This window comes from Castor canadensis, chromosome 4, assembly GCF_047511655.1.
Source record: "Castor canadensis chromosome 4, mCasCan1.hap1v2, whole genome shotgun sequence".
NCBI classification, from domain to species: Eukaryota; Metazoa; Chordata; class Mammalia; order Rodentia; family Castoridae; genus Castor; species Castor canadensis.
In genome coordinates, this window is record NC_133389.1 from 177359983 (window position 1) to 177382619 (window position 22637).

Sequence of the window (22637 nt, forward strand, 5' to 3'; positions counted from 1 at the left end):
CAGTTTCTGTTCACCACACATGGTCCTTCTTCTTTACTATGAAGCCTCTTGTCGCCAAGGATGAAGTGATTCGGTATAGTAAGCTCTCTTCCAGGTCCCTATCAAGGAGATCACGTCTCGAGCCATTTCCTCTTCCTTCCACCAGATCATGACCAACACGGGCAAGATGCGGCAGAAGGGGCAAGCCAACGTGCAGTGGAGTGGGGACGAGCCCCTGTGCAGGCCTGTCACCCCAGGAGGCCACAGGACTGGGTGCCCAGTGTAAGTCCAGGCTAAAGGAGGCAGTAGTCTATTTTCTTAAGCTTCCCTTTGACCAACTGTCATTGTAAGATGTGTGGATTTTAAAAAGGCAAAATAAAGCATTCATATTGGAAAGCATTTATCTCCTCATTATTCATCTTTCAAGGAATTTTGGAGGGAAAGAGGTTGAGCCCCAACTCCCTATACCCAGGTTTCTTCTTCTAGAAAGAGAAGTGGGTGGACAGTATCTTCAAAGGCAAGGAAAGGACCCCAGTGAATGGCGGTCCTTCCTGCAGCACCAGGCACTTTGCCGCAGTCAGGGTGTCGCAGCGTAAGATTCCCAGTCTATTTTAGATGAGTTTTCAAAAGCAGCTGTGTGGGCTGGGGGTGGGAGGCGGGGTGCCTGGCATGTGTGAGACCCTGGGTTCCAGTGTCCAGCACAGAAGGAACAAAAGTAAAGCAACTCTGCGTATCTATAGCTACCAAGCCCCATCCACTCTCCACGGCTCCTTCCCACCCCGTGGTAGAAGTAAAACTACCCAGAGCTTCTGGTCTCCATGGAAGGCCTGGGTCTGTGCCCCGGTGGGTGAGACAACAGTCCAGTGGTCAGGACAGGCCCCTGCTGAGACCTGGATGGCCTCTGCTCCTGTCTGGAGAATATCATGGAGAAGCCTGTAGAGCTGGCAAGAAATGACAGTTGGTAATCAACAGCAAGAGGCCATTTTCAATGGCTCCATGTTTTACTTAGTCACACCCTATCTCTGGGTAGTTTGGGTATTTTCAGTTTTACTGTGTGGTGATTTTGTAATAAACAACCAGGCCCTGGGGATTTAGCAACAGATAAAACATGGCAATGCTGCCCTGGAAGCCTGGAAGCTCCAGGGCCCCAGCATAAGCTCTTGTCAGGTTCTTTTGCCCACCAGGGATTTTCCTTGTAAATATTTCAAGGCCACGCCATAGATCAGTGCTGAGATCATCTGATTTGATTTCAAAAGTAATAATGATAGGCTTTTGTTTCTAGGTTTTCATTTTTAATTATTGATACACCAACTAGTATTTTGTGCCCTTTTCTCTTAAACATAACACCAGTATTTTTTAACCTGTAGAGAAGTTGCACGAATATTTACTGAGGCGACTGCTCTGGTTATATTTGCTGTCTCACTTGCTTTATGTATGATATGCGATTTGTATGTAACGTATCATTCACACACAGACCTCTTCTTAACTGAACTGTTTGAAAGAAGGCTGTAGATGGTCAGCCTGCATCGCCTAGAATAAGAGTACTCTCCTGCATTTGATGGATCTTCCAGTTCCCCTGATCTGATCTGATCGCTCACTGCAGTGTAACGCACATCAGAATGTCATACCGTACAGCATAAGTATGTAGGATTGCTGTTCAGCAATTAGTAAGACACTTTTTATAGGCTTTTTGTTGTTTTTGTTTGGTTTTATTTTTTTGTGGCACTGAGTTTGAACTCAGGGCTTCACGCTTTCTAGGCAGGCACTCTTTTTTTGCGCCGTTCTGCCAGCCCTTTATTGTGTTGGGAATTTTTGAGATAGGGTCTCAAGAACTGTTTGTCCGGGGCTGGCTTCAAAGTGTAATCCTCCTGATCTCTGCCTCCTGAGTAGCTAGGATTACAGGCGTAGTCACCAGTGCTCAGCTAGTAAGATATTTTTTAAGAGAACATATAACCGGGGGGAGGGGGGAGGAAAGGGGGGGCAGGGTGGAGAAATGACCCAATGTATGTACATGTGAATGAATGAATAAAAAAAAAAAGAGATGCTGAAATCAGACAGAAAAAAAAAGAACATATAACCATATTATCACACATTGAGGCTAAAAATACTACCATAGACTGTGTCAGAATTCTCCAGTTATTCCCCCACATGTCCTTTATATCTGAAGGGTTTGTGTTTCTTTGTTTTGATCCAGAATATAGTCAGGTTTCTTTCATTCTTTTTTTTTTTTTAGTTTTTGAGATAGGGTCTTACAGTGTGTCTAGGCTGGGCTGGAACTCACTACATAGCCCAGGCTGGTGTCAAGCTCTCATTGCTCCAGATTTCAATTCTAAGTCTAGTTTCTAAGTTTAACATATTTCTGCTGTGTGTGGTGGGGCACGCCTGTAATCCTAGGACTTGGGAGGCTGAAGCAGGAGGGTCCTGCTTCATACTATTAGCCAGCCAGCGCTACCTATAAGACTTTATCTCAAAGAAAAAAAATTTAATAGTGTGAATACAACCAGGTTGACCATTTAACAATCCTAAGTTAGTATTTTTGAGTATATATCTGCTTTTTGTTTGTTTTTGGTGGGACTGGGGTTTGAACTCAGGGCTTAGCACTTGCAAAACAGGCTTTCACAAAGTAGGCATTCTACCATGTGAGCCACACCTCCAGTTCATTTTTCTTGAGCCACACCTCCAATTCATTTTTCTCTGGTTATTTTGGAGATGGGGGGTCTCATGAACTATTTGCTGGGGTTGGCCTTGAACCATGATCCTCCCAATCGCAGCTTCTCAAGTAGCTAAGATTATAGGCATGAGCCACTGGTGACCAAGATTATATTTGCATTTTTTAAAAGATTGAACAGAAAGTAGAAAGGCACAGATCAGAAGGATCATAGTATGAGGCCAAACTGGGCAAAAAGTTAGTGAGACCCCATCTCAACAAATAAGCCTGGTGTTGTGACATATGCCTATTGGTCCCCGCTCATGGGAGACCATAAGTAGGTAAATCACCATCCAAGCCAGCCCAGGGACAAATGAGAGACCCTATCTGAATAATAACCTAAAGCAAAAAGGGCTGGAGGTATTCAAGTGGTAGAGTACCTGCCTAGCAAGTGAAAGGCCCTGAGCTCAAACCTCAGTAATGCAAAAACAAAAAAAGAACAACTATGTCGTTTAGGTATTGGGACTGGGATGGCAGATCATTAATTTTTCATAATAAACACTGGTTTTACCTTCAAGAACAGAAAGGCTGCAGGTAACCACCCTGCTCTGGCCTCTTTGCAGTGTGGGGCTCCCACCCTCCTCCAGCCCCTCTGGCCCTGGCCTAACCCTCTGGATTCTAGAGCCCTTTGCTCCTGCCTCTGTCCACCTAGCGCCTCTTTTGCTCTGCCGTTCACCTCCCCTCCTCCTCCTTCGTTAGGCCTGTCACCTGCTTCAGGGTGAGGCTTCCCCACCCTCGGCCCTCTCCAGCTACTTGCTATTCTGTCTTCTCCCTTTGGAGCCCTTCACGGTCAGGCAACAATTCCTGGAAGAGTTCCTCATCCCCAAGTACCCTCAGGGCCTTGTGTACTCTTGGAGTTGCCAATGCTGACCTCCCCTCCTGGTAGCTGTCACACCACAGCCCCTGTCACAGTGGGCCAGCCCTCTGCCTCTCCCTGCTCCTCCTAAAATGCCGTGTTCCAGAGCCCCCATCTGAGATCTCGTCCTACCCTGCCTATTTTCTGACTTCTGCCACACACTGACGACACTGAGTCCAGTGGGTTGTGCCCCTCAGCACCCCATCCAGCATCTCCTAGATCCACATGGCGTCTCTGAGCTCCAGCCCAGCTGGAGTCCTGGCCTTCGCCAAGCCCCTGATGTCTGTACCCCCACACACAACCCCCAAGCCCCTTACTGTCCACCCCTACCCTCACCTGAGTCATTGCTCCCTCTCCTAATGGTTCTCCCTGCCCATGACCGTGGGCAGCTGGTCATTTCTTTGGCCCCTCATCTCCCTTGGGGATCATGTCTGGCCTGGTCTCCAGGGTCTTCTCAATGCCCACCCCCATCTTTGGAGCTCACCTTCATACTGTCTTCCAGGTCCTTTAAGGAGTGGGTGGGGGGCAGGCAGCATCCATTTTCTGTGGTACCTTAAATTTTTTTTTTTGATGGTATTGGGGTTTGAACTTGGGGCCTCATGCTTGCAAGACAGGTGCTCTTACTGATTGAGCCACTCCATACCAACCCACCTTAAATCTTTCTGTAACAGCATAACAAAAATATCTGGGGTTTTTTGTTTGTTTGTTTTTCCTCTTTACCTTTCTCACAGTGTTCCCTCTGGTAGAAAATGTTCCTTCTCTGATCCCCAGAAAACCCCAACTCAGAGTTCAAGATTAAATGTCACCCTACCACCACCACATTGAGAAGTCTTTTCTGTCACCTGGCATGTTTGTCTCCTGTCTTTGCTATCAAGTTGAACCACAAAGAATTGGCATTAAGAACAGCCTTAGGAGTTGGGCGCTCATGCCTGTGATCTTAGCTACTCAGGAGGCAGAGATCAGGAGGATAACAGTTCAAAACCAGCCCTGGCAAATAGTTCGTGAGACCCCATGTCCTAGCTCAATAAAACACAAAACAGGGCTAGCAGAGTGGCTCAAGTGGTGGAGTGCTTGCCTAGCAAGCATGAGGCCCTGAGTTCAGACCCCAGTACTGGAAAAAAAAAAAAAAGAACAGCCCTAGGCAGCACGGGCTAGTCTTCATGAGTCCCCACCAAACCCTTGATGAATGAGTAGATGGTGATGTCTTCTTATCACCTGTGCACAACTGGAGAGCTTCCTCGGGCCCTGTTGAGGTTGCTCCACAGAGTCTGCTGAATCCCTGCTCCCGGGTTTCTTTTTGTAATTTTTATTTATTTATTCATTCATTCATTTTTGGTGATGCTAGTATTTGAACTCAGGGATTTGTTCATGTGAGGCGGGCACTCTATCACTGAGCCATGTCCCTGGCCCAGGCCTCTGGGTCTGGCATAGCAAGGATCCCACATGTCTGCTGGACAAGACCCAGCAGATGCTGGCACATCTGCCAGGCAGGTCCACCGACATGGGTGCTGACATTAGACAACGTGAGTTATTGTGCTGTGTCACTTACATAGTTCTCCCCAGTCTGGTCAGGGCAGACATGACAGCAGCTCAGGTCTTCTCTAACTGGATCCATTCCTTCACTTATCTGCCTCATCCTTGAAAAAGAACCCAAAGATTTGTGCCTTGAGTTGTTTTGTTGAAATGTCTTGGGCCGTGTCACCCGAAGCTGTAGGACATGCCTGTGTTAGAAATATGCTCAGCCTTGTATCACCGGAAATTCACAAGGGCCTACTACACAGCGCCTCCTGATTTCTGCCAATACCCTTTAAAAAGTTTAAATATTATATCACTTTAATTAAAAGTGGGTCCTTTAATTAAAGTTGGGTCCTGCTACCTTCCGGATTTGTTTATGATGCTACATGGTAGCCAGCAGTCAAATATCTCCTGGCTGTCTACTTACTGCTGTTTTCATGTTTTTCTGCAGGCTGGGAGACCATCTCATTTCTTCTCAGAATGCACAACAAGGCAGAAATGGCCGCCTGCAGGCCATGCCAGCCACTCACCTGTTCATCTACAAAGAGAAGAAGCCTGGTGAGGCACAGTGTGGCACGTCCTCCTCATGTAAGAGCACTGGGCTGGTAAATTCTAGAACCTAAGGGAAGCAGCAACAGTTGCCACAGGTGTATGCCCACTCCTGGGAGGCCCTCTGGCCTCAGCCACAGCCCGCAGTCACAAAGACTCTCAGGCTGCCAGTCACACAGCCAGACCTGATGCTGGCTTGTTCTCCAGCTCTCCCTCCTGGAGTGAGGTATCTGCTGCTCACCTGGGAACTACTGAGCAAGATTTTTGACTAGAGAAAGCCAGGCTTAATGTGAGACTTCAGAGAAGCAATCTCAGAATGCTGTTTTCTGTGGCTATAACAAAATACCTAATACTCTTTTTATAAGAAAAGAGGCTTATTAAAGCTTATAGTTTTGGAGCTGAAAGTCCAAGGTTATGTGGCCCCTTGGTTGCATCACAAGATGGTAGACGGCATCATGGCAGGAGTCCTTTGCAAGAGACTGAGATCACACAGCAAGATAAAAAGCCAGGGACCAGAAAGGCCAGTGTTGTTCTGTAACAACCCACTCTGGAGGGAGCTAACTGGGGTCCCAGAAGAATGGGACCCTCAAGAATGATGCTCCCTTGACCTAATCACCTTGCACTAGATCCACCTCTTAAAGGCCCCATCACCACACTGGGGACCAAGCTTCCAGCACATACATGTGGGGGGACACACTTAAACCATAGCCATGCAGGCTCTAGTACCACACATTGTGTTGCTGAGGGGTCAGCCTCCTGCCGGAGTCAGCAGGTACAACTGGGATCAAGAACACCCCGGGTCCCAGCATCCTGTCAGGTTTCCAGTTGAGTTAACAGAGACTCATGGGGAATAAAAGTATTTTTTAGATGCCAGGAAAAATAAGAATTTGGATCAGAAATGTACAAAGTATTTCTTTTTAATTTTTGAAAGGAAATTAAAAGGATTGTGAGCAGGCCAGATAAGACTCTAATCTCCGTTCAAATAGGAAAAACAACAGAGGAGCAGGTCAGATTCCAGTATGAGAAACATCTGGGAACCTGAAGAATCTGTGCACAATTGGAGTCAAAGGCTCCCACGCCTGGGTTGAGAGTAGTGGACCAGTTACTGTGCCTAAGGAAAGCCCAGTGACAGTGACAAGAGGGCCTCAGAGGGAGGGTCCTTATTCTGAGCAGTTTCAGGTACCAACTTTGATCAGCCGTTATTTTACACGTTTTGAGTTGTAAACAATAGTAAGCCTTCACTAAAGGCAACTGGCACAACAGTTTATCCAGAGACTTCTGCTGCCGTAAGTGGAGGACCTAGGGTGTTAACAGTTTTTGCCAGTTTGACAGAATGCCATTGAGTTAAAAATGCTTTTGAGTTCTGTAGTCCTAGACTTCCAAAAAGGCTTCATTGTTCATTCAGGATAATTTATCAGGAGCACCCTATTTTACCGCAGTAATCGTCAGGATAGCGATCAGTGCACCTGTCTTTGTCCTGATTGTAAGTACGATTGTGCGCTGTTTTTTGTTTGTTTGCTTGTTTGCAGTTCTAAGGATCAAACCTAGGGCCCCACACATACAGGTGAGCACTCAGCCACTGGGCTACACCTCAACCCCAGTTGTACCTTTAGAGAGATTTATCATACTGTTATCTGTAGGGTGAGTGAGCTTGTTATGCACAGAAATGGCTGTGTGGTGTTTGTGGCAGTTGCCACAATGTTGATATTTATTGTCATTTTCAGGAACAGTTGATTTCAGGCCAGAGCATGGTGGTATACACCTGTAATCCCTGTACACTTGGGAGGCTGAGGCAGGAGGATCACATGTCTGAGGACAGCCTGGGCTACATAGCAAGACCCTGTCTCAAAAAAAATTGCTTTCAATCCTGACAGTCAGGGTATCCTATTCCTCTCATGAACATGGTGGGTGCCCATCAGGGTCCTTGGTTTTAGCAGTTACAAGCAGTTCCCAGGGCTTCTGCCTGGGGGAGGAGCAGCTGCTTACCAGCTCCCCCACTCCCTTCCCCAAGATGGGCAACCTAGAGCCAAGGTACCCACTCCTGCCAGAGCATGCTGGTGGGTGTGCCTCGTTAGCCTGCTCTGCATACTAAGACCATATTCCAAGTGTCCCCTCCTCACCTCTGCTCCTGTTTGCCCAGACTGCCTGGGAACCAGTCTTCTCATAGTCCATTAACACCCCCCTCCCTTCTATGGGCATCATTGCTCTAACCCCAGCCCTGGGTCCATCATCTGCCTGAAACTGGAACACTGACTGCTCTCAGTGGCCATGCCAGGCCTGCTCCAGGCTTCAGGCAGACATCCTGAGGTCTGCTTAAAAGTCCTTTCACGTGATAGAAGTCCTGCAGTTGGAGAAGCCAAGCCCCCAGGCTGTTTTCTGGAGTCGTCAGTTGGTCAGCCTTTGCTCCAGTCAGATAGGCCCATCCACAGCCTTGAGCCCTGCCCCTGGGGTGGCCAGTTGGTATGTTGGTCTTCTGCCTCCAACTCTTGCTGCTCTCCCCAGTCTTGGGCTGAAAGAGGAATGGCATTCCCAGCTCTGTCTGTGCTTGTGATACTGTGCTGAGGCCTGTCCCCAGGTTCCCAGATAAGGGTGCCACAGCTGCAGGTGGGGAGGACTGTTGTGGGCTGGGTTCGGCCCTCCCTGATCCTCGTCATCTCCTGTTTCATTCCTTCCCTACTTGGGGAGAGCCTGAACTGACTTCTCTGGACCCTTCCTTCACACAGTCCTGTTTTCCAGCCTTTTCTTCTACATCTGTTCTCAGCCACCTTGTCCTCCAGTACATGTGGCTGCACTCAGCTACTCCCGGCTAGTGTCCCTGGCTGTGCTGGGAATTAATGCCCAAGCTAGAGGCCATCTGGGAACTCTCACACACACCCCCAGGGGCCTGCGTGTGGAGTTCCTCAGAAGACCCACTTTCAGCCCACACTCAAGGGAGAGGAGCCTGGGGACCTCCAGGCTGCTGACAAGTTGAATGCATGGCTGAGATGGACATTACTCATCAGCAAAGGGCTCTGTCCCATAGGGCCAAAAGGAAATAGTTCCAAAGGAAATAGCCAAGAATGTGGCACCAGGCCACATGGCCTGAGGAAAGCTATTCTGGTTTCCATCCACACAACTTTACACGAATATCAAAATCACCCCTGACATGCCAGCAGGCCCAGCGCCGTCTGACCTGCAGGTGCTTTGTTCCTTTCCCAGCCCCTGGCTCTGTTCATGGGGCTGTTCTTTGGTGGGGCCTCAGGTCCACAGTTTGGCACGTGGTAGGGGAGATGACAGGGGAGAAGGGGTGATGAGAGAAGGGGGTGAACCTTGGAGGGCTCCGGGGAACTCAGCACAGTCCCTCCTCTCTCCCACCACCCTCACCTCTACACCCTGCCCCCTGGAGGACTTGCCTGCCCAGGGCTATGGCTTTGGAAGCTGTGGATTGTAGCGGGATGTGCCTTTGCACACCCAGAACCTGAGTGCGGTTCTCTCAGATGTTACCCTGTGCAGTTAGCATGAGCACACCGAGTTAGAGCGCACAGACAAGTCCCGGACAGTGGTCCTGTGAAGAAGGGGTCAGAGAAACTGACAACTCCAGCTCTAAGCAGAAACCCTCTAATCCAAGAAGAGATGTCAGAGTGGCCTGGGAGTAAAGCCACCTGCTGGGTTCCATAGCAGAAGTGGATTTTTGTTTGAGTTAAAAGAGAATTACTGGAAGTCAAAGCCCCTTGCTCTGGGTTTAGGGAAACCTGCAGGGAAGATTCCTTTATATTTAAGACAGAACAAGAAAAAGAGAAAGAAAAAAAAAAAAAGGATGGAAAGGAGGTCACAATGCAAAGGACTTCTTCTAAATGGAAAAGCCAACAGGAGCTTGGATTGAGCGAGCAGTCAGTCTGGATTCCGTCACCACATCTCCTCTCCAGTGTCCCTCTTTGGCTGTAGGATAGAAGGGGTGGTCAGAGAAGAAGAGATGCATGGCTTTTGAAATACAGACAACACAAGCCCATGCCCAGGCCTTCATGAGAGCATCTTAGCTTGCCGGCAGGACTTCCCATGCAGGTCTCCTGTGTGGCCCAGCAGCCTAGACCTTGGCCATGAGCACTTCACCACCACTGAAGCACCTTGGGCAGCTCAATGTCCACCTCAGTGCTGGCAGGTTCAGCAAATGGAAGTATACTTACATTTGCATTTCAGCTCCTGTGTGAGGTGTCAGCAGTGGCCCAGGGAGTCAATTCCATGTCTGTTGTCTTTCCCCAGGAGCAGAGAAGCTGCACAGTGGGAAGGGGCACCTCCCATGTGGCCCTCAGCCTTCAAGTTCCCAGGCTGCACAGCTAACAAGCCCCTAGTCCACAGAGGCCGAACCACCAAGCACTGGCCTGAGTAGGGGGTTGTGGGGGTGCTGTCCTGGCTTTTTCAGCCGAGCCTAGGAAAGAACATTCCAGAGAGGCTCCAGGGCAGGTGTGGACTGAGCTCTCTCTCCTCCCCAGCAGCCATGGACGCCAAGCCAGGATACTGGTCATCAACAGGACACCAGGAAGAGCCTCGTCTATCCCCCACAGCAACCCCCAGCTGGCCAAGGGACATGACTCAGGACCCAGGCAGGGGAGAGACCACCAGGTAGGGGTGGGAGTATCACAAGGCCTGGTGTCCTACTTGGCTCCTGGGGTCAGCCCCCATGGGTAGATGCAGAGTACCCCAGAGGCCTCTGATAACAGAAGTCAAGCAGTTCTCACTGGGCCCCAAAACACAGGGTGAGATACCCAGTGGAATAGGCCACCATACATGATGACCCCTCAGAGCCCAAGGGAATGGGATCTACTGGCTGAGAGCAGGAAAAGGCACTCATAACCAGGCCCCAGAGGCTAGTTTAAGAACTGTACATGTCTGATTTGGGGTAACTTGGTTAGCATCCTGTCTTACTTAGTTTTTTGCTTTTGGAAAAGGTAGGATAGAGGGGAGAAAGATGGAGAATGAAGTTAATTAGTGGCTTGGACAGGAGTCAGCTTTCTGAAACAGAAGCTTTCTCTTACTCTACCTCAAGTAAGCACAGCCTGGCCCTTGAGTGGTTACTAGTGCCCTTACAATCTAGAAAGGACCTTCCCACAATCTCACCAGCCCCTTTTCAGATCAAAGGAAACTTGTTCGGAAAAAAGGACCTGAGCAGTCTCGGACCATCCTGTCACCCAGCTCAGGCACACCTGCTGTCCCTCCATGTCCTGACCACTTGTGCCTTGCAGGCAGAGTTACTCCAAGATGGAGAATTCAACCTCTGGCTCCCAAATACGGGGCTAGAGCCTATTAAGTGCACACGTACTCAGTGTGCACTGCGGGGATGGAACAGTGGTTAGGGCCCAGGCCTTCTCATGCAGGAGGTGGTGCCTCCATCTGCTAGTCTGCAGTGGGCCACCTACCCTCTCAAAGCAGCTAAAGGGGAGCCTGTCTGCCAGGTCAGGGGTTCTTTGGCTCTCAAACCCCTCCTGAAATAAAAGGGTATGGGGTGAGGGGGGGATGAAAAGAAGAGACCTCAGAGGAGCGGGCCAGAGTTGCCTGGCCTGGCCTGATTGCCCCTGGTTGCTCCCAGGGCCAGACAGATCCTCCTGCAGTTTAGCCAGTCGAAACCTGCCCTTCCGGTGCTGGGGCCCTTTCTCTTTCCTTCCTGTAAATGTTGAGCTCATTTCTGAAGCTCACCACTGGGCACAGCCCTCTGTCATCGAAATAACTGTTCTCATAGTCACATCCCCTTAAGCCCTCTTCTGGTTATAGCCCTTGCTATAACCAGCAGGGTTCCCCAGCTGGTCTTCCAGGCACAGATGCCTCCTCAGGCTCAAACCCATGAATGCCCTCACCTTATGGAATTCAGCTCTTACTCTGTGTCTGGGGGTTCTGTGAGAAGAGGAGGAGGATAGAAAGAGGGAGAAGAAAGCACTGTCCTCTGTCTCTCTCCTTCCCATTGGCCCTGCCTGGAATATTCTTTGCCCACCCGCAACCTCTGCTGGGCTGATAACTTCAGCCTCCCCCTAGCCAAGCACCTTCCTCCTGCCTGACCCAAAGGCAAGTCACACCCCCTGACCACAGGCTTCTAGAAGCCACAGTACTCTCCCACAAGCAGGGAGCCAGCTGTGTTGTCACATTGTCTACAGCTATCTCCCACCGTCCTCAAAGACAGACCACACTCAAAGGGCGTCTGCCATTGTGTTTCCACACCTGGCTGTCAGAACTCGTGTTTGGTGGATACACAGGAGACTCGGAGAAAGAGCAGCTGTCTATGTAGCCTCAGTGGGGGGCATTTGTCCCGGGTCTTTTGGGTAAGGACAGTGTCTCATCCTAGAAGAGCAGTAGGATGAGCCTGCAGAAAGCTCCAGGAGCTGTAGGCTTGGGGAGATGGTAGGCTGATCCCGTGGTGTGGCCCTAAGGGGAACTGGAGATAGTTGTCACTCAAACTCCATTCCAGTGGCTTCAAACAACTGGGCTTCCTTTAAAATTGCTTGTCTAGGAACTGGAAATTAAAGTTCAGACTGTATAGCCCTACCCTGTCCTCTCCTACCTCCATGGCAAGGTTTTCTTTTCCTTTTTTTTACTGGCTTTTCTTAGAATCTCTAGTGTTAAGTGTCTGAGGAAAGACACTGTTGACCAAGCCAGCCTGGGCAAATAGTTTACAAGACCCTCTCTTGAAAAAACCAAACCCAAAACAGGGCTTGGTGGAGTAGCTTAAGTGGTAAAAGCACCTGCCTAGAAAATGTGAGATCCCTGAGTTCAAACCCCAGTACAGCCTCCCCACCAAAAAAAATGTATTTGTCAGGAAATAATCCAGATGCTTCCTGGTGGTCTAATGGTTAGGTTTGGCATTCTCTCAAGAAATAATCCAGAATGCGAGTGGCTCACTTGCTCCTTGGAAGAGCAGTGGTTGGGCATCCTGGTCGAAGATGGCACTTTGCCTTTGTTGTCACTTGCCTTCTCTGTCACCCTTGGGCTGGCATGGTGCAGGCACATAGCTTCAAGACAGCCTCATGATTCCTGGAGAACAGCCCGAGCTGGGCATTTCTTGGGAGATTCGCCTTCATATGGCTTGAGGACAGGTGAGAGGCGGTCTTCTCAGATGGCACTTTCTTGTCTAGTTCAAGGCCAGAGTTAGAAACTGTCAAAGTTCTTATCCTGCACAGAAAACAGGAAATGACTCCTTGGCAAGTACAGATTGATTAACCCTAATTAGAAAAATCTGAACTCTAAAATACTCCAAAATCTGAACTTTCTGAGTACTCACATGACCCAGTAGAAAACTCCACACCATAAAACTTTGTTTCATGCATAAAATTATTTAAAATACTGTATAAAATTACCTTCATAAGTATAAGGTATATAGGAAGCATAAATTAATTTTAATTAATTTTTCGTTCAGGCTTGGATCCATTCCTAAGACATCTCATGCATATGTAAATGTTCCAAAATCCAAAAACATCTAAAATCCAAAACACTTCTGGTCCAAGCATTCAGATAAGGGAAACTGAACCTGTATAGTGGCTTCTTCAACATAAGAAGAAAGAGATTTTTACATACCTGCTTCTCCCCTCTCATGTGTCCCCTAAGGATATATGGCACAAGCAGTGGGTCAGCTAAAAGGAGTGACACGCTAGGGACAGGCCAGGGAAAGCGGCTGGGCTAGCTGTGTGTAAATGGGCACACATGAACTGTTGGCAGAGTTGCGCATTTGCTTTCATCTGGTATGTTCTCTTCTCCCCCGGTTGCCCACCCCCCCACCACCACCACTTTCTGGGTTTTGTTACAATTGGTGAGATGTCTGCAGCAGTGACCAAGAGCCACTTCCCATCCTAGGGAGCAGAGACCACTCACCTGTGCCTTCACATACACTGAAGGGACAGGGATCCTCTGCCAGGGTCCTCAGCAACCAGGTGACTCAGCAACATTCCAAGCCTTCTGTTGCCTCTCTGCCAGCCCAGCGCTCTCACTGATGAGCTGAGGGCCCTCACCTAGTAAATCATCACCGTCTCCAGGATCCCTCCCAGTTAGCGCATGGCAAACCCACCTTCCCCCAGCCCCCACTGCCATGGTATTACAGTCATGAGACATCAGCATCTAGCTTGTCAGTGTAATTTTTCTAATTATGGAGTGATGCAGTCTCAATATTAAAAGAAAAAGGCACATAGAAATAGACATGAATTTAAAAATCAAAAATAAAAAAGTCCACAGTTTCCTAAGAAACACTACAGAACTGTAACCCCCATTTATGTAGTGCTTATATCAGGACCCGAACACATTACTGAGTCATCAAAGCTGCTGTTTTGTGTTTTACAGGTAGAAAAACTGAGGTTCCCAAAGTGCCAGGAGACTTGCCCACGTGTAGCCAGCAGCTGGAGAGGGACAAAATAAACCTAAGTGTCCTTGGGCCACTCCAGGGAATGTACCTCATACTTGCTAGGGTCCTAGGCTTCATGCCCCAGCAGGGAGCTCATCCCCACTACCAACAGGATTGGGGGCCCTGTAGCCTGTCAGCATCTCTGTCCTGGCTGGGGGACCTCCCCATCAGCTCAACAACCATCAGGATGCGTAGATCATGTGCAGTCCACATAGTGAGGCACCCACTTACAAGCGGGAAGATAGGCCACCCACCACACCTCTGCTGCTCGTGACCTAGAGGTAGCGTGAGCTCATTTAGTGGTGACAAGTGATGGTCTGGGGCTCCAAGCCTTCAGACAAAGTCAGGAAAATGGGTGTCTTTAGGTAGTAAGTGTTCCAGTTGTCAAGGTGAGAATGCAGAGTTCATGTCACCTGTGACCACAAGATAGAAAGGGAGACCTCACCCCAGCCTTGTTCCTGGGAGGCAAGAGAACCAGAATCCCACTCGTGAGATACTAGTCTCAGAACACTGAGCTGCAATGGCTAGGGCCTGATGGAAGGAGGGAGCCAGCACTAAGACCAGGCCACATGTCCCACAAGACTGCTCAACCAATAGGGACCCAGAGGGTGTCTAGACAGCAGCTGGTCTCAGAGTCTCAGTCAACTTCTGGCCTCACTACCTGCTGATAGGTTCAGGAAGACTAAACCTTGGACCTTCAGCCTCTGCACCTCATAAGTGAGGTATAACACCCAACTTACAGGATTGTTGGAGTGGTCAGTGTCACCTTCCCTGGCCACCTTGTCTATAATTAGTCTCCTATTGCTGTGGAAACAATTTCCACACTTTGAGAGACCTGAACAACATATACTGTCTCACGGTTCTGTAGGTAGAAGACCAACTGGATGCCCCTGGGCTAGAATCCAGTGTGGACAGGATGTGTTCCTTCCTGGGAGAGGACTCACTCCTTGCCTGTCCTCCCTGCCTCAGGGCCCTTCCTCCATCCTCAAAGCCAGCAGCAGTGCTGTAGGGATCCAGCTTAACCTGACTACAGCCATCTTGGTCATAACTGCTTTGTTGCTTGCCAGGCAACCCTGGCACACCTCCCACACCCAAAGGAAAAGCAAAGTCATTAAGATCATCAGCCATGCATGTTGTGCCGGCCATCGATACCCAGACTTTTTCTTAACCAACATTGGCCATGTTAATAGTTTCTGAAAAAGGCCAGTATATTCCAGACAGCCCAGGTCCACCTTTGCGTAGCTTCACAGATAAACCCTTCCTCCTGCCAGAGGGCAGGGTGCCAGGATCCTCCTGTCTTGCTGCCACATGAGACATGTTTCTGCCCATAGTCCCTAATGGATGTTTTGTGCAATCTTGGATTTGTTCCCTCTTTCTTGGGATGCCCGGCCACTTCCACCTGGGACAGCCAGTTCTCATACATCAGGACTGGGTATGCACTTATTTCATCTCTGTGCTTGTCTCCTAAAACCCCTCTCTTTCTCCGACTATCCTGAGCTGCCTCCTTATTCCAGTTCTCAGCACCCTTGTAGTCACCTGCGCCTGCCTGGGTAATCCAAGATAGCCTCTGTATTGTAAACCTTGCTAACTCTGCAACCTTAGCAGCCTTAAGGTCCATCTGCAACCTTAGTTCCACTTGTCATTTTACGTGACATGTTCACAGGATCAGGTGAGTGTGGCCTAGGCACCTTTGGGGACCGTTGTTCTCCCAACGGGACCATCCTATCTAAAATGCCAGTGCTCTTTCAAGCCCTGTTCCTTTGTCCACCTAGTTTCTGCTAGCATTTCCTCCCCTAGCAGGTGAGCTGCACCACTCCATCCCTCCCAGCCTCTGACCACACCTGCCTGGCATCTCTTAGGGCTCAGAGGGGCAGTTGCCTTCCCCCACCAAGATTCCTGTTTGCTTATCACCTGTGATTCTAGATTGCACTTATTTCCTAGGGAATTTACCTCAACCTTCAACTGCAAGCTGTGGGCTCCCTGCACCCCAGAGACCTTGGAGCTGAAACCACCCAAGGCAAAGGCGTCCGCTCTGGCCCCTCAGTTCTCTTTGTGTGGCCCACAGCAAGCCAACCGCCCTGGCTCCACAAGGAGCCTGCAGAGTAAGTAAGCCTGAGCCCCTGTGGGTGGCTCAGAAGGAAGCGCATTGTGTCCTGCATTTGATCCCAGGTACCTTCTGTGTGTGTCCACCAAGCAGGTAGAGAAGATCCGCTTCCCTTCTCATGGAACCAAGGCCCTCACCTATGACTTCCCTTGCCCCATTAATCTTTCTGCTAATTAAATTGTCATTGTCTTCAGTGGCTCATACACAAGCTGGCCAAGTGAGACCCACCAGGGCCAAGGCCGCATCACTTGGAGATAAGAGCCCCGCTCTTTGGGACTTGTGAAGTCTCTGATGCATTTGGTTGGCCCTGAAACACGGACTTTACTCTGGTGAGGGCACCTGCCCAACCCAGCCCCAACAGCTGTGTCCCTGTGGGGCTCCAGCTGCTGGCCAGGGAACCTATAAGTCAAGCAGAAGCAGGTGTCTCCTTGTAGGTTGGAAGGCAAGGCCACTAGGAGGTCCCAGGGCAGAGTGGATCAGGGGTCACCAGTCTGTCCCACGGCCTCTCTCCTGCCATTTTGCTCACTGTCAGAATCACCTTTCCATCTTTTTCTGTCACCTCCCAACCTCACCCAGTTGACAGCCTTGTCTGACACTTCCCCACCCTCCCTGAGCCACATCTTTCCAAAGGGATTTACTGAAAATGGGGAAACAAAAGGACATAGCAAAGAATGTCAAGCAGCACAAAAGCAATCACACTCAGCACATGCACACTTCTGTGATTGCTGCAGTTTCGCCCCACTCCCTTCCTGCAGGGCCCTGGTAATGGGCCATGGCTAAGCCACCATGTGCCTTCCCTGTTCTGCCTGGAAACATAGTGAAACCCAGGGTTGGGTTAGGCTACTTCTGCCCAGTCCAGTGGCAGTGGCCAGCAGATACAAGGAAAGGGTGACCAGGAGGAAGGCAGTCAGGCTCCTCTCACCCTAACCTGTTTCAGTTGCACCAGGTCTGGAAGGCCTGGCTGATTATAATCACAGTAAAAAAACTCCTGTAACTACCAGCTGGCTGGCCACACGTCCAGTAGCATCACGTGGCCAGAGCCTGGCATTCATGGCTCCTGAGCAGTGGCTTCAATGTGTCCTGTGGGCTCCAAACAGAGAGCTGTCGCTAGCAGAGCTTGTCATGCCCCCTGACCAGGCAGCCTGCTTCCTGTGCAGAAAGACTGAGGCCAGACTTTGTGTCCTAGCCACAGAGCCCGGACCAGGGCGGGAGAGTTCTCTTTATTCTGTTTGTACATAGTGGGTTGAAAGAAAGGATTGTATGAGACAGAGGGGTTCTGTGCAGAGACCACTGGCACTGGCCTCTTGCCCTTGCTTTTTTTCTCCAGACAGCCAATCTTACAGGAAGTGAAGATGGCTTCTTTCCCTGGGTGTCACCATCACGTTGCCTAAGGACCAGCCAGCAGCTGCAGGTGACAGATATGAAGAGACACTTGTCTACAAGACACTGGGCACTGGGGAGCTGAGGAAGGCTGGTGCTCCAGGCCACTGAGGAGCGAGACCAATGAAGCCCCGCCATCCAGGCACTGTCTCCTCTGGACAGAGTCACATGAGGAGGACTGGGAGAGCCTGCTATTGCCCTCCTGGGGAGGGGAAATTCCCTGGTCACCTTTCACCCCCAGAGGAGGAGACGGGTGGCCTTTGCCCTCAAGAGACCTTCTGTTCCAGGAAGAGCTAGCTCCAGATTTGGCATCCCCGGCCCTCACAAGGACTTTTCTGGGCAGATAGTGGAATGCCAGGCCAATGAGCTGCCTCTTCCTAGATTTCTGAGCAGGGCTGCCTCGTGGAAGCTGGCTTTCCTCACTTAGACCAACTGCAAGGACGCAGGGAGGGAGGATAAGGGACCCTCATCTCAAGCCATGATCAACAGTACTACTTTTCTCCTCTTTGAAACTCTGATAAAGAATATGGGGGGAGCAGCCTGTGCTTCTGCACACATTTTGTTTGTTTATTTGTTTGTTTGGTGGTCCTAGGGTTTGAACTCAGGGCCTCACGCTTGCCAGGCCTGCACTCTACCTCTTGAGCTGCTCCACCAGCCCTGTTTTGTGTTGTTTTTCGGGATAGGGTCTCACCAACTTCTTGCCTGAGCTAGCTTTGAAACTTGCTCTTCCTGATCTCTGCCTCCTGAGTAGCTAGGATTACAGGCGTGAGCCACCAGCACCCAACTTGTACATGGTTTTAAAGGCTTTAAAAAGGTGACTAGTTTTAGCCAGGCATGGGTGGCACATGCCTCCAATCCCAGCACCCAGAAGGCTGAGGCAAAAGAATTGAGAGTTTGAGATCAGCCTGGGCTTCATAGCAAGACCCTATCTCTATAAAAAAAGAAAGAGGAGGAGGAGAAAAATAAAAGATAAAATATCGAAGTTATTAATGAAAAACAAGTCTGACGCTGAGCTGTGGGCCTCGGGTTCAGAACTCCTGGCTTGACCTGCAGATGCCTAAAGTGTAAACACCAGCACTGTCTCCAGCATTGTGAAGTGAACAGGAAGCAGAGGGCCCTGGGTGGAGTCAGCCAGTGGTCAAAGTTGGAAACAGAGGTTGCAGATGGATAGCAAAGAATCGTGGTGGGAAAGACTGTCCCATCCTGAGTCAGTCCACACCCCTGGACTCCTCAGCTGATGGTGCCTGGCACTGCCTTTCCCTGCCTGGCATGGGAGCAACAGACTCCAGGGGCTGAAGAGTCATGTTTTCAACCCAGTGCCTCCCCGGCATGAGGCAACTGCTGTCTCTCCTTCAAGCCTACTATGAGTGAAGTCTGGCTGGCAAATGGCTGGCCTTTTGGAGAGAAAAGATAGTCTCTTAGAGGTGAGAGGAGTGTCCAGCGTAGGCCAGAACACACTGAGATCAGCAAGTGAGGCCTGCATGGTTTTTCAAGAAAGTAAATACCACCCAGGCCTCCCACCACACCCCTAGAGAGGCTGCTCCCAGACACACACTCCTACATTCTTAGGCTGAAGGCAAGAAATAGGAGTTTCTGGGATTGCAGGCATGCACCACTGTGCCCAGCTTCATTTGTGTTTTTATTTAGCTCTTTTGACTTGAGTCAAACCCTTCCCAACCTGCTGACTGACCTGTGATCTCTGACTGGAGTACAAATTTCTTTCTATCTATTTTACTCCAAAACCTGATTTAAGGTATTGCCAGTTACACCTCAAAGTGAATAAAACAAGTGGGATGGAGTATTGCTCAGAAGACACTGAGGTGCAGAATAGCCAGAGAGCAGGGCACAGCTTCTGGGACACAGGGCCACAATATACCTGATTTTCCAGAAGTTCTGAGTCTTTGCTCATGGTCCCTTGATGGGTTTCATGGGTGAATCTTAGGAGCCATGTGATTTTATCTCCAGGTGTTTTCTTATTTGGATATTTGATTTTTTTTTTCCTCTACAGCTTCGGTTCATATCCAGCCTCAGCTAACTCAGGGGATTCAGCAGATATTTGGACTATTTACGAAAAAGTTGTTGGTATGTTTAAAAGCATATAACCACAGCACTTGGAAGGCTGAGGCAGGAGGATCTCAAGGTTGTAGCCTGGGCTACATAGTGACATCCTATCTCAAAACAAAACAACAACAGCAAAAAATTAATGCTCGCAAAGTGACAAAATGTCAGTTTTTTTTAATGAAGTCTGACACTGCTTCTATGTGACACTGCTTGCCTAACCTTAATCCTAGCCTCCTGGGCTGATGGAATGGCTCAAGAGACAGTGTGCCTGCCTAGCAAGCATGAGGCCCTGAGTTCAAACCCCACTATTGCCAAAAAAAAACCTAATCTTAGCCCTCATTCACATAAAACTTTATATTTACAAAATAGCATCTGGTATGTGGAACAGTTTACTGATTTTTTTTTATCTTTTAAAATATTGCATTAAAGTATTTATCTTGATCACAGAGTGTTTGGGTGCCCCCTTAAGTTTACTATGTAAAGTGAATGCTTCACCCCCCTCACCCTAATCCTGCCTCGGGATCTGGGGGATCTTTCTGAGCCTCCCAGTGCATGGGGCCTGTTTGCCTGACCATCTTCATCTCCCTAGACTCTTCGTGGTGAGCTGTATTGAGGAGCAGTTCAGTTAGCCTATGTGTGCAGCAAACCATCTCCAAACCTTAGTGGCTTAAAATGACCATTTATTTATTAGCTTCCCAATGACATGGACCAGCGTGGAGGCTGGGCTCAGCTCAGTTCAGCTGAACTTGGCTGGACTTGACTGCATCTGTGTCAGAGCATGGGGAGGGGCCTCACTCAAGTCTGGCAGTTAGCTGTTGGCTGGGCCCTTGATTCTCCAGTGAGGCCTCATCTTCCAGCAAGCTAGCTGGGGCTTGTTCACAGGGTGGTCTCAGGGTTCTCACTGCAGTGACAGCTCACGTTCAGGTGCTCTTCAAGTTCTAGTGGTATCATGTGTGCTGTTCTGTCATGGACCAAAGCAGATGATATGGTCAAGGGTGTGTGTGGATACAGAGCTATTGAGCTGATGGTGGACACAACCGGGACACCTACCACATAGATCTTACCTCATTTGTCAGAGCTAAACCTGTCAGGGTCGTCTCCCCACTGTGGCAAAACCTCCCCATTTTAATTCAATTGAACAAACATATCCACTGGGACTGCTGTATTGAGGTGTGGAGACAGCCCCCTGGCCCTCGAGTTTCCACTCATCTTCTTAGGGAGAATCCTGGCCTTTGTGAATGGCTACAGGCCAGGCCAGAGCACCAGCCCAGGTGGAGGTGATGGGCAGATTTCCAGGGGGAGGTTGCAGAATTAGGAGAAGTTGAGCTTGGAGGCTCATCTCCCTGAGGTGCCAGGTGAAGCTGGAGAGTGCATGGGTTCTCAGAGGAGAGGAGTAGAGAAACAAGAAGCCAAAGATGAGTATAAGAAAAAGGAGGGGAGGGTACAGGAGGGAGATTCCAGGGAGGAAGAGGGCACGGAGACAGGGGGATAGTGGGACATAGAGGGATGTCACCATATCATAGCTAAGGAGGATGATAGGGGAGGCTGCTTGGGGCCACCTCTAAAACCACTTGCTGTAGAGTATTGACCAGAAGTCACCTGGAACCATATAAGGCCAAGGCCAAGGCTGAGGGCTTTGAGGCCAGAGGTCCTAGAGAAGGAGGAGAGGCCAAGATGATGGCATGAGCTCTGAGAGAGGAATCTATGGCAAAGGCAATGGAACCGTAACCTTGAGGGTGCCCGGGAGTTCAGAGCCCACCAGGCCCTCCTCTGGCACCTGGGCAGGAGGCAGTGGTATATTAGAGCCAGCCTGCAAGACCTGATCGTTAAATTGTCAGGAACTCTATGAGCTGGTTTTAAATACAGCCGTTACCAAAACTTAAATTATATAAGCCTATGTTTTGATAAATTCTCTTAAAAACGAAGGTGATAAGGACTCAAAACTTACATTTACTATTGCCTGTCATGGAAGTTGTCAATATCTGTTGTATGAGACGGCAGAACGCTAGCCATCATGCCTCTCTCCCAAGCGCTGTGTCCAGTGTCGCCATTCTGCTCACTTGAAACTGTCCACGATGGAATTAGTTATACCACAGAGATGGACAAGTCCCCCAGCAGACCCTTCCTCCCCCGAAAGCCACTTGTTAAACGTTTGCTAGCACACCGCTGTAGAAGCAATGCAAGATGAAGCATCCTTGAGGCAAAATGGTGGGTAGACCAGGGGAAGCAAGGCAGTGTGCGCCCCTTACAACAGCAAAGCCAAAGCCGCCACAGACAACGGGCTGGTGGCAGCTACTCCAGAGTCTCCGCACACAGCCCAGTTCATTTCTGCTTCAGCTCACTTCTGGACCTTGGCCTTCAGGTACTAGCCTGGGGCTCTTCTCCCTGGGTTACATAATAACTAGGGCTTCCTCCGATTGACTTGGGTGTGTTCTTGGAGAGCTTCCGGAGGGCACACGGCCCCTCCTCACACTTTAACTGTCCCTGTCCTTACAGAAGCACACCTGCTCCAGTGCCCAGGGTATCAGTGATGAGTCACTACTTCCTGGGAGTGAAGAGAGTTCACTGATGACACGGTTGGACCCCTCGACTTTTTGCTTTGGTTCTTAGCCTGGTGTAGGGCAAAGGGGACACTGACTAGGGCTGAAAAGGAGACAAATGTGGGGGACCCTCTCAGACTAGCAGGTTCCCAAGGAGCCTGAGCTCAGAGAGCAGCGTCTTCAAGGGAAAAGCCAGGCAGAGAATCCCACTGACCTACAGATCTAAGGGGCAGGCCTGGGGACCCAGGTTTTACTGGTAGGAGAAAAGGATAGAGCCAGGATAAAGTGCCTGAGCCATAGGTAAGAAGAGGGGAGGCAAAAGTCGGTAGAGAAGGAAGTCACGGGACACCACCACCATTTCCTGGCCAAACGAGGAGGCCTTAAAGGGTCCATTGACCCCTGGGCATGAGGCTGGTATCAGGTGTCCTGGCATGGCAAACAGGGCATGCACCAGGAAAGCTAGCACTTCTGGGTCCTTAGCACCACAGATAAGGCACAGGGTGGCCCTGGGCAGAGTGCAGAGTGAGATGAGGCTGGGCGTGTTGGTTGTGGGCTTCGTGGAGCCACTGTGAGGCTTGGGACTCAGAACGATG

General features: G+C 49.7%; 1 protein-coding gene and 1 long non-coding RNA gene across 9 annotated transcripts in view; one reads left to right on the forward strand and one right to left on the reverse strand.

The window, feature by feature from the left end:
* The window catches only part of Armc9 (armadillo repeat containing 9), a 127885-nt gene extending 108010 nt beyond the window's left edge, over positions 1–19875 (forward strand). For 3 of the 8 annotated variants that reach the window (XM_020156257.2, XM_020156259.2, XM_074071994.1), the window contains 5 exons: positions 146–261; positions 5509–5645; positions 10076–10205; positions 15901–16061; positions 17407–19875. In XM_020156257.2, the coding sequence (XP_020011846.1) occupies positions 146–261; positions 5509–5645; positions 10076–10205; positions 15901–16061; positions 17407–17528 (666 nt within the window). In that variant the 3' untranslated portion in view covers positions 17529–19875. Of the gene's footprint in view, positions 1–145; positions 262–5508; positions 5646–10075; positions 10206–15900 lie in introns of all 8 variants that reach the window. The other 5 variants (XM_020156260.2, XM_020156258.2, XR_012447400.1 and 2 more) reach the window with 5 other exon arrangements.
* Positions 19876–20167: 292 nt separating this feature from the next.
* Positions 20168–21852, reverse strand: LOC141422652 (uncharacterized). The gene is made up of 2 exons (XR_012447402.1): positions 21453–21852; positions 20168–20465 (listed from the first exon to the last, which is right to left on the reverse strand). It is a non-coding gene; the product is annotated as an uncharacterized lncRNA (long non-coding RNA).
* Positions 21853–22637: the final 785 nt, after the last annotated feature.